At 23.3% G+C, this 13,996-nt stretch overlaps 1 protein-coding gene across 3 annotated transcripts in view; it reads right to left on the reverse strand.

Annotated features, from left to right (window-relative positions):
• Positions 1-12,780, reverse strand: part of LOC129607905 (uncharacterized) — a 115,094-nt gene extending 102,314 nt beyond the window's left edge. For all 3 annotated transcript variants that reach the window (XM_055519172.1, XM_055519166.1, XM_055519157.1), the window contains exon 1: positions 12,320-12,780. In XM_055519172.1, the coding sequence (XP_055375147.1) occupies positions 12,320-12,412 (93 nt within the window). In that variant the 5' untranslated portion in view covers positions 12,413-12,780. The remainder of the gene's footprint in view (positions 1-12,319) is intronic.
• Between the last annotated feature and the right edge of the window lie 1,216 nt (positions 12,781-13,996).

The following is a 13,996-nucleotide window of genomic DNA, read 5'->3' on the forward strand; positions in this document are numbered from 1 at the left end:
TTCTTCATTTTGTTATTTTACTAGACATTATTAAGCAAAAATTTTAGAAAAAGCAACTAAATAAACCCATGACAAGAGAAAAAAAATACAAATTTTCCTAAAGCAATAAATAATAGTTAAACACGCATAACTATAACCAACAACAAATTTCATAAAGAATAAATAAAAAAAACACAGACTTAAAATTGGTATGGTAAGTTTACACAAAAGATATCCTTTTTTTCAGTCCCATACAGGATGATTTTGAAGCCAGATACTTACTTTTGAATAGGTAGACGTTTTTACCTAACATAATTTAGCCTAAGGTAAACAAGTGTATTTTTATATTATGTTTTAATGGCATGTTTGATGAAAATTTTATGGTTAACTATGAGATTACCTGAAAGAAGACAATATAATTTTTTGTTTTGTTTTAAAACAAAACTAAAAAGAAAAGTAAGAAATAAATTACAAAAGAGTTTTGACAAAATAAAAAAAAAACTGAAAAAATGAAAAAACTCATTTTTTCCCCTTTGTTATATTTTTTGACATAATCTTGTTCTTTTTGTTTCTATATTCTTGAATTATGAAGGTTAGACACGATGATGATGTTAATGATTAACAAAATTAAGAATAATAAAAACAAAAAAAAAAATCTTTAAAATATTTTAAGGACTCTTCATTTACAAAACAAAAGGCTCTCTGGAACTGATGTGCTTGTGTATCAATTTTCATTTCATATTTGCTTCATGAGTTTCTTGTGTAAGCGAATTATTCAAGTATAAAAAATTAGTTACTTGAACTACTTATAATGAATAAAAAGTTACGGCATTTTTTTTATCCTTATCTTTGTTACAAAGGTCATTAAAAGTATTGTTAACGAATGAATGAATTGCATAAACTCATTTTGATGGGAGTGATAATTAAATTTAATTACGCACTTAAACACCAAAGTGCAGTAATAAGACAACTAAGTACATAAGTACACATTTATAAAACAAAAAATTAAATTGTGTCTGTTTTTGACATGAAAATGTTCTTGTCCCTTGAAAATGTGCATAATTAATTTTTTTGTTAAAAATTGCTGTTAGTATTATTGTATTTATTTAAATCAAATATGTATGAATGTACATGTCTAAATTTTTCAAACGACAATACGTATGCAAACGAACACTTAGTGTTAAATACGTTCGTCATTTAAATAAAGTTGTGTCAAACCAATGGTTTGTATTGTAGCACTTTTTGCTTCAACAAATATGAAAATATTGTTTTTAAATACACTCTATTATTACTATTATCACACTATTAAAATTATTTTCATTCACATTTAACTATTTCTAGGATTGCATATATTTAGGATGATGCATTCATGCAGTCTTTGAAATAAAGCAAAAATTAATATAAAGAGGGGTTAACATAATGCTCGATTTTGAGGTTTAATTGTGTGAGTTAAGAAAAATAATTATTTTTTTAATGTCATGGAATTTACCGCTAGCTTTTTATGTTTATAAAAATTTAAAAACGTTTGCGGTTTCAGAAATATAAGGCGCCAAAGATTCAAATTTTACAAAATTCAAGAGGCGATAACTTCAGAGGGGGTGGAGATGGAAAAAAATTTTCTTCTAACGAAATGAACTATTTGTTAATTTCTATAAGCCCCTAAAATTTCAAGTTTCTACAGGCTGGGGTCTAGAAGAAAATTTTAACGGCCGTTTTCTTTTTATAAAGTTTAGCTATAGTATACCGCACTAGGGGAAGCAAGCCGCTACCTTTATGCGTTTGCAAAATTTCAAAAATGCTTATGGTTTCATTGCAACAAATAGTTAAAAAAGGCCATTTTTAGGGTTTTGGGGGGAGGTAGGTAAAAATTTTGTTCTACGGAAGTAAGTTTCTAGTAAAGATCTATGTACATACAAAATTTCAGCTTTCTATCTTCAAGGGTGTAGAAGTATTGTAAATAGACACACGGACAGACGGACGGACGGACGGACGCACTGACGGACGGACAGAGTGAAACTAATAAGCACTTTTTTTCAAAAATTTTTTGGAAAAGTGCTAAAAACTAACTTTGAGAGTTAAATCAAAATTAAGACTACTTAACGATTTAAATCTACGAACGCTAATTCTAACTGCTACGTAAACTTTTTGGAAAAAAAGCCGCAAATTCTAGATTAAAAGTTTATCCTACAAATAGTAGGTTCATTTATTATTATTTAAACATTCAAAGTGTTTCACATTTGATACTCGTATTAGCAAGGTCAAAGTTAATAATTTTGGGTCAAACCAATGGTTTGTATAGTAGCACTTTTCGCTTCAACAAATGAAAATACAGCTTCTAAAAACTATCTAAGTCTAAGGTATACCTATTACACCATTAAAATTACATTTATTCATGTACGAAACTCTTCCAAGGATTGCATACATTTAGGATGAACGATTTACGTAGTTTCTGAAATAAAGCCAAAATGAATTTAAAGAGGTGTTAACATAGTTTTCGATTTTAATGTTAATTGCGTGAGTTAAGAAAAATAATTATATTTTTTGAGGGCATGTAATTTACCATTAGTATTCTGCGTTTATAGAAATTTGAAAAAGCTTTCCAGTTTCGGAATTATAAGGGGCCAAAAATTCAAATTCTACAAATTTCAAGAGCCGATAACTTGAGAGGGGGTGGAAGTGGAAAAAAATTTTCTAACGAAATGAACTATTTATTATTGTCTAAAAGCTATTAAAATTCCAGACTTTTACAAACTAGGGTCAATAATATGAATTTGAGTATAATATTATAGCAACTTAAAGAAAAACAATTTTATTCAAGTTTATTAAAGTATTGAATTTTTTATAGTCTTCTTGCACTCAATAATAAATCAAATCTATTGTACTTTTCATAATTTTCGAATATAAAGTCAATTCAATTCGCATTTGTACATAAATTTTTAAAGTAAAATTGAATGAATTATGAAAATTTGTTTTTCCTTTATTTGTATTTTATTATTTTTCATAAAAAATCTGGCTTTTGAATAAACAGTTTTATAATCTGAGCATTGGATGAAATTTTTTATACATATATTTGATTATTATTTCACTTGTGCTTTGCATTTTGTATTTTTAATGGGTTTTGTAATTTAATCTTTAATAATGAATAAATTTTTTTTCTGCTTAATTCTATTGTTATCGTGATTTAGTTTTCAATTCTTTGGCTTTTATTGTCAGAATTTATATAAGTAGTTTATAGCTATAAGTTTATGTTTTATTAAAATTTAAATAATTTATGATTCTTTTATGTACATACACATATTATACTTAAATTTATTGCGTGGTGGCCCAAAAATACATAAGCATAATATATTTTTGAGTATATGGATTGTAAATTACATGCATAAGTAATAAGTATTTTAGACTAATTATTTAATAAATTAACGTAAATTCATTAAACAAACGAAAAATTTTAATAATTAAGTACATTTAATTTTAAAGTTTTATGAATAGAATATTAGAATTATTAATATTAAGTTAAAATACATGATTGTAGGTACATAATTTATGCATTTAAATTCTATATAAGAACACGGTAATTATGAATAAGTAATTAAAGTTTTCGCCAATATTTTAAACCAATTTATGTTTATTAAACATTAATATTTTTCAGAGTTTTTTAATAGTAATCCCTAATAATTCATTTTAAAAATAAAGTTGGGTCAACTAATGGTTTGTATTGTAGCACTTTTTGCTTCAACAAATACACTCTATTCTATGTATACCTACCACACTATTTATTAGTGTCTAAAAGCTCCTCAAACTTCAGGCTTCTATAGCGAGGGATCTAGAAGAAAAACGATATCAAATATTTGGAAAAAAAGGACTTTAGATAACGGTAAATTTGAACGGCCATTTTGTTTTTCTAAAGTTTAAATACAGTATTCCGCACTAGAAGAAGCAATCCACTGCCTTTCTGCGTTTGTCAAATTTCAAAAATGCTTATGGTTTCACTGCACTAAATAGTTAAAAAATGGCATTTTTAGGGTTTCGGGGGGGTATAACTTCTACAGGGGGAAGTTTCTAGTAAAGATCTATGCACGTATTAATTTCAGCTTTCTATCTTCAAGGGTGTAGAAGTTTTGCAAGCATGTCCACGGACGGACGGACGTACGGACGGACAGAGTGAAACTAATAAGCACTTTTTTTCAAAAAATTTTTGGAAAAGTGCTAAAAAGTATATTTAAGAATTTTTGGAATAATTGGTATGGTCCATATATAAAGTGCAATCAGTTTGCGTAAAAATCTTCTGAACTAAGTATTCCAAAATTGAAACAGATTATTAACGTGCTTAGAAAATTAAAAGAAATAACAGGTTTCAATAAATTCTATTAAAAATTTGTAAGTGTTGTGATTCCAATGCTGAATTCTGTGTCTTAGGAAAACAGTTTGGCAATTAGCGCATATTTTCATTCAACATTTTATGGATTTCAAAGATCGTGTAGATTTATATAAAATTTTATTAACATTTATGTTATAAGTATAGGTAAGTATGTTTATAATATATTAATATTTCACTTTTATTACACACCTACAAAATAAGTTACTTAGTTTGCTAATTTAATGTAAAAATAAAATGCACACCTAAGCTCTTTTTATAATTTATTAATTAAATACTTAGGAAAAAAAACACCATATAAAATATTCTAAAAATAATTAAAATTGAATTTTTGTCTTTTTCATTTTTTTAATAAATTTCCCCTAATCCAGTATTTAATCAACTTAATAGACTGAAAAATGACAGACGTTAAATTATAACTCTCAAAATTTTTAAAATATGTAATTATTGTGTATATGCATTCTATAAAATACCATGTGAAAATGTATACCCATAGTGTTGTAGTATAATTACATAAAAAGCAGTCAGAGAATTTTATAATAAGTATGTAACTACAATATAGGTGCATGATCCATGCATTAAATTCCATTTAATTAATTTATTTCGTTTTATTACAGACTATATGGCAAACTATTATTAAAACAATCTTCAATTAAATTTTTAATTCAATGTTCATTAAAACTATACTATTAAAACTATTAAAATTAAAACAAAACAAAAATATAATATCTTAGTAATTCTTTGAAAAGTGCCATATCTCTCTAGCACAACTGAAGTTAAGAATTAAAATATTTGCGAATTAAGAAACAAAAAATTTAAAATGATATTCTATAGATATATTTTTATACATGTATACTTAGAAATATTGAATTAATATTTTTAAAAGCAAATGTCCTGGAACAGATTAGTTATTTCACTAGACTATACTTGAAACCAGTACTTAAATAAATAATGTTTTACTATTTCTACTTTTATTTAGGAAATTGACACTTCTTTGATTTCAATTTATTTTGCAAATACCCATTCCATTCTCTTTGCAACCACGGCGACATTGCCAAATATTTTTGTGAAACAATATGGAACCTGGCTATTAAGCTTGAGCGAGAGTTTTGTTACACGCTACACGAAAAAGTATTTTTCCGCAATGATTATTGCTTTAAATGTTTTTTAAACAAATAACAATTCGCAAAAAAATTCACTTAAAAAAATGCCCAAGTTCGAAAACAACACGCTATAGAAAATTTTACAAAATTTGGCATTAGAATTCGCAAATTGAAAAGTTCCTAAAAATGTCAATATTGGTTGCTACTATTAAATGTTTTGCAGTTTATAGATGTATTATGTATGTCGTTTTATTTCATTGTTATTCTTCATTATTCAAATGTTACAAAACAAAATACTATAAAGAGATACAAATTATTGTTGTATTCTCTTAGTTATATAATTTAAATATAAAAGAAAATCAAAAAATTAAATACTGCTTTCATAATGCGTATAAAATAACGATAAGATCTGGATTCGAATATTCATATCATTAGAAAACAGAATAAGAATTAAGAATAAAATGGGCAAGAGAACTACATATTTATATATATGTATGTACTCATATACTTAGCCTTAAAAGCTAACAAATCCGTTATAAATAAATACTTATGTGACTACATATATATATGTATGTAGATTTGTATACATAATATATACATATATAAACTAAAATATACATATGTAGTCATGTTTTTACAAACAGTTTAAATACAAAATTCATTTGCTTCTATATAAATTATCCATATAGATGGGAGCATATGCTCTATTATAAGCGGGTTGAATGAACCCACTAAAGCGGTGTGAAGAGGTTTTAATACTCATTTCTTTTCTATTTAATACATTTTTTTTTTAAATTGTTTGTTGATTTTATGAGAAAGCATTCATTATAAATGCTTATGCAAGAATGCATATTATATATGTATGTATATAAATGTACAAATACGGGAAAAATCATAATAATAGAATATGTATAGGTATAATAAACATACATATATGTATGAATATACAACTACATTATATAGTATGTATATTTCTACTACAAGGAAAATCAAAATGAATAAATTGTACAGAAAAGAATAAAGCAGCGGCAACAATCAATTGTTATAGGCAAATATTATTAAGAGTAAATAGTAATCAAAAAATGTATGCCAGTGTGTATACTGTGTATGCACCTATTTATAATAAAAATGGAAGGTAAAGTACATTAAATAACGGTAAGTGTTTGGGTTTCTCTATTCTTATAATGTTTATTGCACAATTATTTTTTATTTTTGTTATTTGACATGAAATGACATAAAAATTTTAGGTATCTATTTTACTTTTGGTTAAAGATGACGCATATACTTGTGTATCTACTTAAAAATATTTATTTATTTACGTATTTTATTTGTTTATCAAAAAAAAAATGATGTAAATAAATAAATTTCCTTACATTCTGTCTAAGTAGTATGTTATATGTACAAATATTACGTAAATATCCATAAAAAACATGGTTTCACATGGGGCTACATTCAGGTTTTTAGTCAAACAAATACTAGAAAAATTCTATAAGAAAATTATACTCGTACATAAAATTTTTTACTTACTTACATACAAATTTGTTTACGACTGCCCATTTTGTTTTCCACCGTCTTATAGGTTCTTCTATACTGTACTTCTCTTGATTTCTTAAACTTCTCTAATAGAAAGATCCCTTTAAGAAAGTATAGAAATTTTTCCAGGTCGCCATTAGTACTTATTGAAAAGAATTTTCGCCCTATATGAGGTTCATCCTATAATTTCTAGTCAACAACATTATTTAGGTATTCGTGATATTTTTAAAGACCTTAGCGGAAAAAATTACTAAAAACTATTTTACGTGAAAAGGAAAGCGTAACTTGTTCGATATTTAATTTAACTAGGTTTGAAGAATTTCTTAACCTACAATAAAGTTTTTTTAATTACTTGTTATAGTTTTGTGTGAAATAAAATCGAACATTTAAATTGAAAAAAACGAAAGATTATTTACTTTTATAAAATAATTTTAAGTATTCAACAAGAATTTTTAATTTAAATTTTTAATTTATAAACTTGGACTTGGTTTTTATGCCAATTTCAATCCAATTTTAATGTCGTATTTAATTTTAATTTTGCCTTAGACTTAGTTTTTACTTGATCCAAAAGATTCTAGGGTTTTTTTTTAAATATATATAACCGAGCAATAAGAGGGAAGCTGGGTATTTAGAACTTGCTGATAGAAGTTAAAGTAAGTGTTGTTATACGTATGCAAGTACCCATATGTAAGTACACCGAAACAAAAAGCAATAAATCTTAGTATAAGTATAGAGAGTCTTCCATTTATATTGGATAAGTACTTACTTATAAAATTTTATAAATAATTGATAATATCGCAGCGGTTTTTTTTTTGATGGTTAGCACTTGAATATACCTTCAGAAAAATTTACATAAAACATACTTTACTATATTATTTATTATAATATGCAAAGTGACATAGAAAAGTGTTATGGTGGCGTAAGCCAAAAAGTATAAAGAAAAGAAAAAAAAATTTAAAAAGAAAGAGGTAAGTAAAAATATACTCAAGTTCTTATAAAAGTACTTACACAAAATATAACTATAGTAAGTGTTTATACACAAGTCAGTGTAAATACAGTGATACTCCACCTATGCAGATTTCTATATACTTATTTTGGAATATTATGAATACTTTTATGTTTTAGTTGAGACCATTTTAAGAAATTTTCACCAAGAAAAAAATTTCACTTTTTTAACTTTAAAAATTAATTTTTAAATCTCTTTTTTTATTCATTAAACTTAGTCATTGCCATAGTTCCCATAGCCACTTACGTATATTTATTTTTCACATGTTACACACTTTTTTTAGATACGTCCAATTTAGTGGTTTTGAATTAAAAAAAGTTCTAACGCCGTTCAAAATTCCTTTGGTTAATATTATTTGCCAAAATGTATATACGTTTTCATGTAAACTTTTACCAAGGCAAGACCATATGACGTGCAATGTCAAAAATTTATCAATACCGACTGAACTCTACAATCTTTAAATCAACAAACTCTACATCTCCATGTGGTTTGGAGAAATACATCCAATATTATTAACCAGGGTATTACTGTAATATATATATATAGCACATTCATTCAAGCACAACCAATGCGCGATATATATACGTATACATATGTGTATAGAAAGAAAGAAAGAAAACGTTTACTCACAAACATAAAAATAAATATAACAATATGAACATATCAAACAAATCCATGAATACGATATTAAGTGGAACAGTTAAATTAAAAATTAATGAAATCAGTGCAAGAGTGCTATGAAATTTAAATTACAATCACTTTAATTTTCTTAATGTTAAAAAAAATATGTGAATAATATACGAAATGAAATTAAAGTATTAAGTAAGAAAAATTTGACGTAGAATTATTGTTTAACTACTTATACCTTGAAACTAGAATGAAAAATAAAATTTTAATCGCTTATAAAAATTCTGGAAGTAAAGTGTTTACACTTAATATTGGAAGGAATAAACAATATTCAAACTTTCAATTATAAAAATATATTTTAAGTATTAAAAATTAAAATTTTTTATTCAAGAAGAAGTGAAATTTGTTTCTCAATTGCCGTTTTCGCTGTTTATGGTGTTTCGCCAGCACTGTCGCCAGCAATTGTTCTTACACTGATACTATATTTGAAAAAATTTAACGCAGATTTAACTTAAAGCATGTACATACCTATGTACCTACATATTTATATATATTTTCGTACATCATACATAATTGTGTGAATTAAAAAATTTTTGGATAAATTTAGGTGATCTACATTTCTATAATATATTATTATAATAAATTTAATATACTTAAGTACTTTTGTTGAGAAAATATCATGTATTATTAGAATATATTATGTTTATATATTATCAATTTAGATCCCAGATTTCAAAGAAACAGAAAACTGCGTTTCCGAGATTTTGTCAGTATTCGCATTAAAGTAAAATTTCATTCATCAAATATTTTCAAAGAAAGTGTTAACTTTCTAGTAAAAAAGCAAGAAGTTTTTTTTTCATTTTGAGTGAAATTTTTTGATTCGTTATAGCCTTGTACGAGTATACATTTCTAAATGACAATGTTCGGATATCTAAGTATAAAAGGAGCAATTTATTATTACTTAACACTTTTGCAACAACCCACTTTTTAAAACAGTTAATCAAAAAATTTGCCAGTGTACTTTAAAAATGTATGCAATAGGGCTTAGTTTAGTTTTGGATCTTATATTTTATACCTGTAAATTAAACTTAATAACTTATATTTATTTAAAAATTAAAGAATAGCAACAGAATCCTATTAAAATTTAAATACATGTACATGTGTATATACAGCTTATAAACTTATATATGTAATTATTTAAATTTTTTCTATAATTATAATTTATATAATATACCTAAATTAAATTAAATTATATTTAATTAATTTGAAAAAATTCCAAAGGTTAACCAAAGTTATACAAAATTGTTTAAATAATTAAATGAAATAAGAATCCCTTTTTTTAAAAATTGTATTCAATTCAAAATTCAAAAAACCACAAAATTTTTTCAGCATTTTAATAAAAAAAATTTTTTTTAAATTATTTTATATACTTACTTACTTATTAATTTAATTAAATACTTATTATAAATTTTATTTTTATTGCAAAATTTTATCCGCTTTAAATTGAATTTAGCTAATAGTGGAATTATGTTTGATAATCATGAAAAATACAAATTCAAAAATATTTTTGACACAAAATCTCGCCACATAATACAAAATAAGTAATTCAACTCAAATGTAAAGAGTAGATTCATATACGAAGCGTAGGAAATTTAAATAATATTTTATAAAAGTATAATTAATTAAAAACATATTTGAATTTCACATTAATTCATTAATAATCAAGTAAGTAATTAAATTCATATGTTTTTTAAGTTTTCATATTTAATATAATTAATAAATAGTAATTTTAATTATTTTGAAGATATTGCCAAAAAATAATTGCATGATTGTTCGGCATAAATAAGAAGCGAAACTTAAAGGAAATGAGAAAATTTCTATATTTAGCGCTAAATATGTTATGTTAAGTCTATACGGGTGGACTTTGTTTTATGAATAAAAAGTTTCGATTGTTGTTATGAATAGTATAAATTTAGAACTGTATAACAGATTTTTTATTGTTAATTTATAATTATAATTCAAAAAGAAAAATTATGTAATACTTATTCGCTTCGACTTTAAATCTTCTTCAATTATCGAAAAATAAATTACAAATTTATTTTACAAAATTTGTTGAAACATAAGTAAGTATGAACTTATTTAAAAAAGACCCTATTTTGTTTAATTTCACCATGATTTGGAGTTTGCAATATTTAATTGAGTATTGTAAGCGACGAATATATGAAAATAAAAGTATAAAGAAAATTCTTTAAAACCCTCTCTTTTAGAATGCCGATTTTAATTAACGAAATAAGCTCTTTCTACTATTACAGTTGAAAAGTGGTGCGCACTCGTAATGAATTATATATAGTAGAAATACATAAATCAATGTTATGCATTGCGAAATTGTTGGGATTAATTATATAAATTTTTAATCTTAATTAAAAAAATTATACTTAAATTTAGTAGTTATTATATTTGTATATTAAAAATTACCAATAATTCTAACTCAAATTACTTAATTGAATACGATATATTTAGTTGCGATAACTTAAAATTACTTTTCATACCTATAATGCGGTTGAGAATGCACAACAATTATAATACAGCGAAACCAAAAGAAAACTTGATCAAATATAAGTATGAATATTTTTACGAAAATCTAACTAAATTTCTTTTTAGTTTTAAATATGTAAGCAGTATAATATGCAAGAATACCGGAAAATTTAATACATATACATTAAGCATAACAATATATTTAAATATAAATTCAATTATTTTCCCAAAACAATTTTTCTTTTCATATCCTTGCTTCTTTAACGGAATGAAGTAAAAAATAATAAGATTTTTTTTATTATAAATTTCCTTAACAAGATTAATATTCTAAGTATACACAAAGAGATAAGTATATGTAGCACATTCAATATTAATTCAAGAATTACTTAAAAAGAATTTTACAATTTTTATTTTTGTTACGTTTTTTCTTTTTGTTTCCTTTTGTTAAAATACAGTCGTTTTTTTTTCGTATTTTTTATTATCCTTATTTTTCGTTTTTTGAAATAATGATTTTTGGGTAGAATCACAGCAATGTTTTAGTATTTTCAAAAATGAAATTAGGCAACACCCGAAAAAAAACAACAAATAAAAATTAGGAAGGAATTTTATATCCTGACCTGATGTGAAATTCGAAATAAAAAAGGATATTATGAAGAGAAAAATATTATAAAAAGTACAACATTTTTGCTGCACGAAATGAAAAATAAAAAATAAGTTAAAAAAAATTGGTTATTTTTCATAAAATGAATTTTAATTTTTAAAATTGTGTTTTAAGAGAATTAAAAATGCACGCAATTATACAGAGATTGGATTTTTTTTATGAAAAGTTTAATACTCAATATAAAAATATTCATTGGTACTCGTAAATCTCATTTCATATTTTATAATAAAAATTGCAATTCGTAATTAATAAATAATAATACTATATGCATAACATATATACATATATATATATATATATATATATATATATGTTTACATAGTACATGTTTGCACATGTACTATGTACCATAGAAACTTAAATTCAATAAATTATTTGTTATCTCCGAGCTGGTCTATAATACACTTGCAATCATAAAAATTTTAATTATTAAGTATATTTAAATAAAAATAAATTTAAAAAATAATTTATTATAAGTAAGTATACTAAGTATATCTAACCTTAATTATGTTAATAATAAGATCCTCAAAATTAGTTGACTTCTCATTTTTAATAGTCCTTTGTTGATTTAATTTTGTATTAATTTCTGCCATTATCCCATTTTTAATAAATTGTAAAATTTTGTTTTTCTTTATGTTTTTATATTTTGTTCTCCTTTCAAAATAAAATTTTATTGAAAACTTTAATTATATAATTAACATTATTAGTATTCATTTCTGTACTTGTATGGTTCTTTTTAATATTAATTAATTTTAAATTTGTTATTTTACATTTTTAATTATTATTTTAAAACAAAAATAAAAAAAAAACTATTTTTTAGTTATACGGAACTTAATTTTTAAATTTTTCATTTTTAATTATGTATATTCATGTGATTTATATTAATATATTTTATATTAAAAAAATATTCAAAATAAATTTTATTTTCAGTTTTTTCATTTCATTATTGAGTCTTACTTATTATATTCATAATTATTAATATTCGGTCATTTTCATTTTAATTATGAATTTATACAAAAGAACAATTTTTTTTTCAGTATATGTAAATTTCAGTATAACAAATCATATTATTTATTGTTATACAATAATTTAATTTTTTTTAATATTTATTGAAATACTTTTGTTAATTTTGTTAATAATAAATGATTTTAAATAAATCGATAATGATATTAAATTTTAATAATAATTATATTATGAAAAAAAGAGAGAGAGAAATGAAAAAAATAATTATAAATTTGCTTTTTCTGTTTTTTTGCTTTTTTTTAAATAAGTATTTCAATTGAAATTATTGTGTTTAATCATTATTGCTGAATATTAAGAAGAATGAAAACAAAAATTAAATAACAATTTTTATAAAAATTAAGAGAATGAGAGAGAAATAATTAGATTTTTCTCTTAAGTAATTGTATTGTACATTTTGTTTTTTATATGTTTTCATGTGTGTGTGTTTAAAAACGGAGATTTTTATATAGTGAATCAAATTATTTTTTAATTATAGTATTTTTTAAAAAGAGAAAAAATTTTATTTTGAGGTTAGATGTTTCTTATTTATTATGGTTTTTTGTTTTATTTTTTTTTTAAATTTAACACTTCTTAAAATTCTCAATTTTCTTGTTTTCTAGTACTTACATCTTGTGTGTGTTTCATTAGTATAATTTCTTTAATATTAATATAAATTACGCATATTTTAATATTTTAGAATTTTAGAATTATTTTTGCAAGAGAATATTATACAATTATGTGTGCAAAGAAACTCCCGGAATATACGATAAAAATACATAAATATATTTTTTTTTTCTTCTCTTTTTTTGTTTTTATTTTGACTCTGAATGAAACCTTCTCTTTATATTTGATACGATATTAATATTTTCATACACAAATATATATAAATATATATTTTATTATTATATCTATACGTATATACAAATATAAGCCAAGCAATTACTAATGTTTTTCGTTTATATGTCTATATATATATATATTTTTACATAGTGTATATTATATATTTGTTATCCTTTAGAATCGATTTTTTCATTCAATTTTTCTTTTTTAATATTATATTAAATAAAATATTCTTTTCGTATTTTTTCTTTAATATTATATACAATTGTAGTGTTATAATATAATAGCTAACACGTTAATATACATGAAAAGAAATGGAATAGAATCCGTATAAT

The sequence above is a fragment of the Condylostylus longicornis genome, unplaced genomic scaffold (genome assembly GCF_029603195.1).
Source record: "Condylostylus longicornis isolate FDR11 unplaced genomic scaffold, ASM2960319v2 ptg000004l, whole genome shotgun sequence".
In the NCBI taxonomy this organism is placed as follows: Eukaryota; Metazoa; Arthropoda; class Insecta; order Diptera; family Dolichopodidae; genus Condylostylus; species Condylostylus longicornis.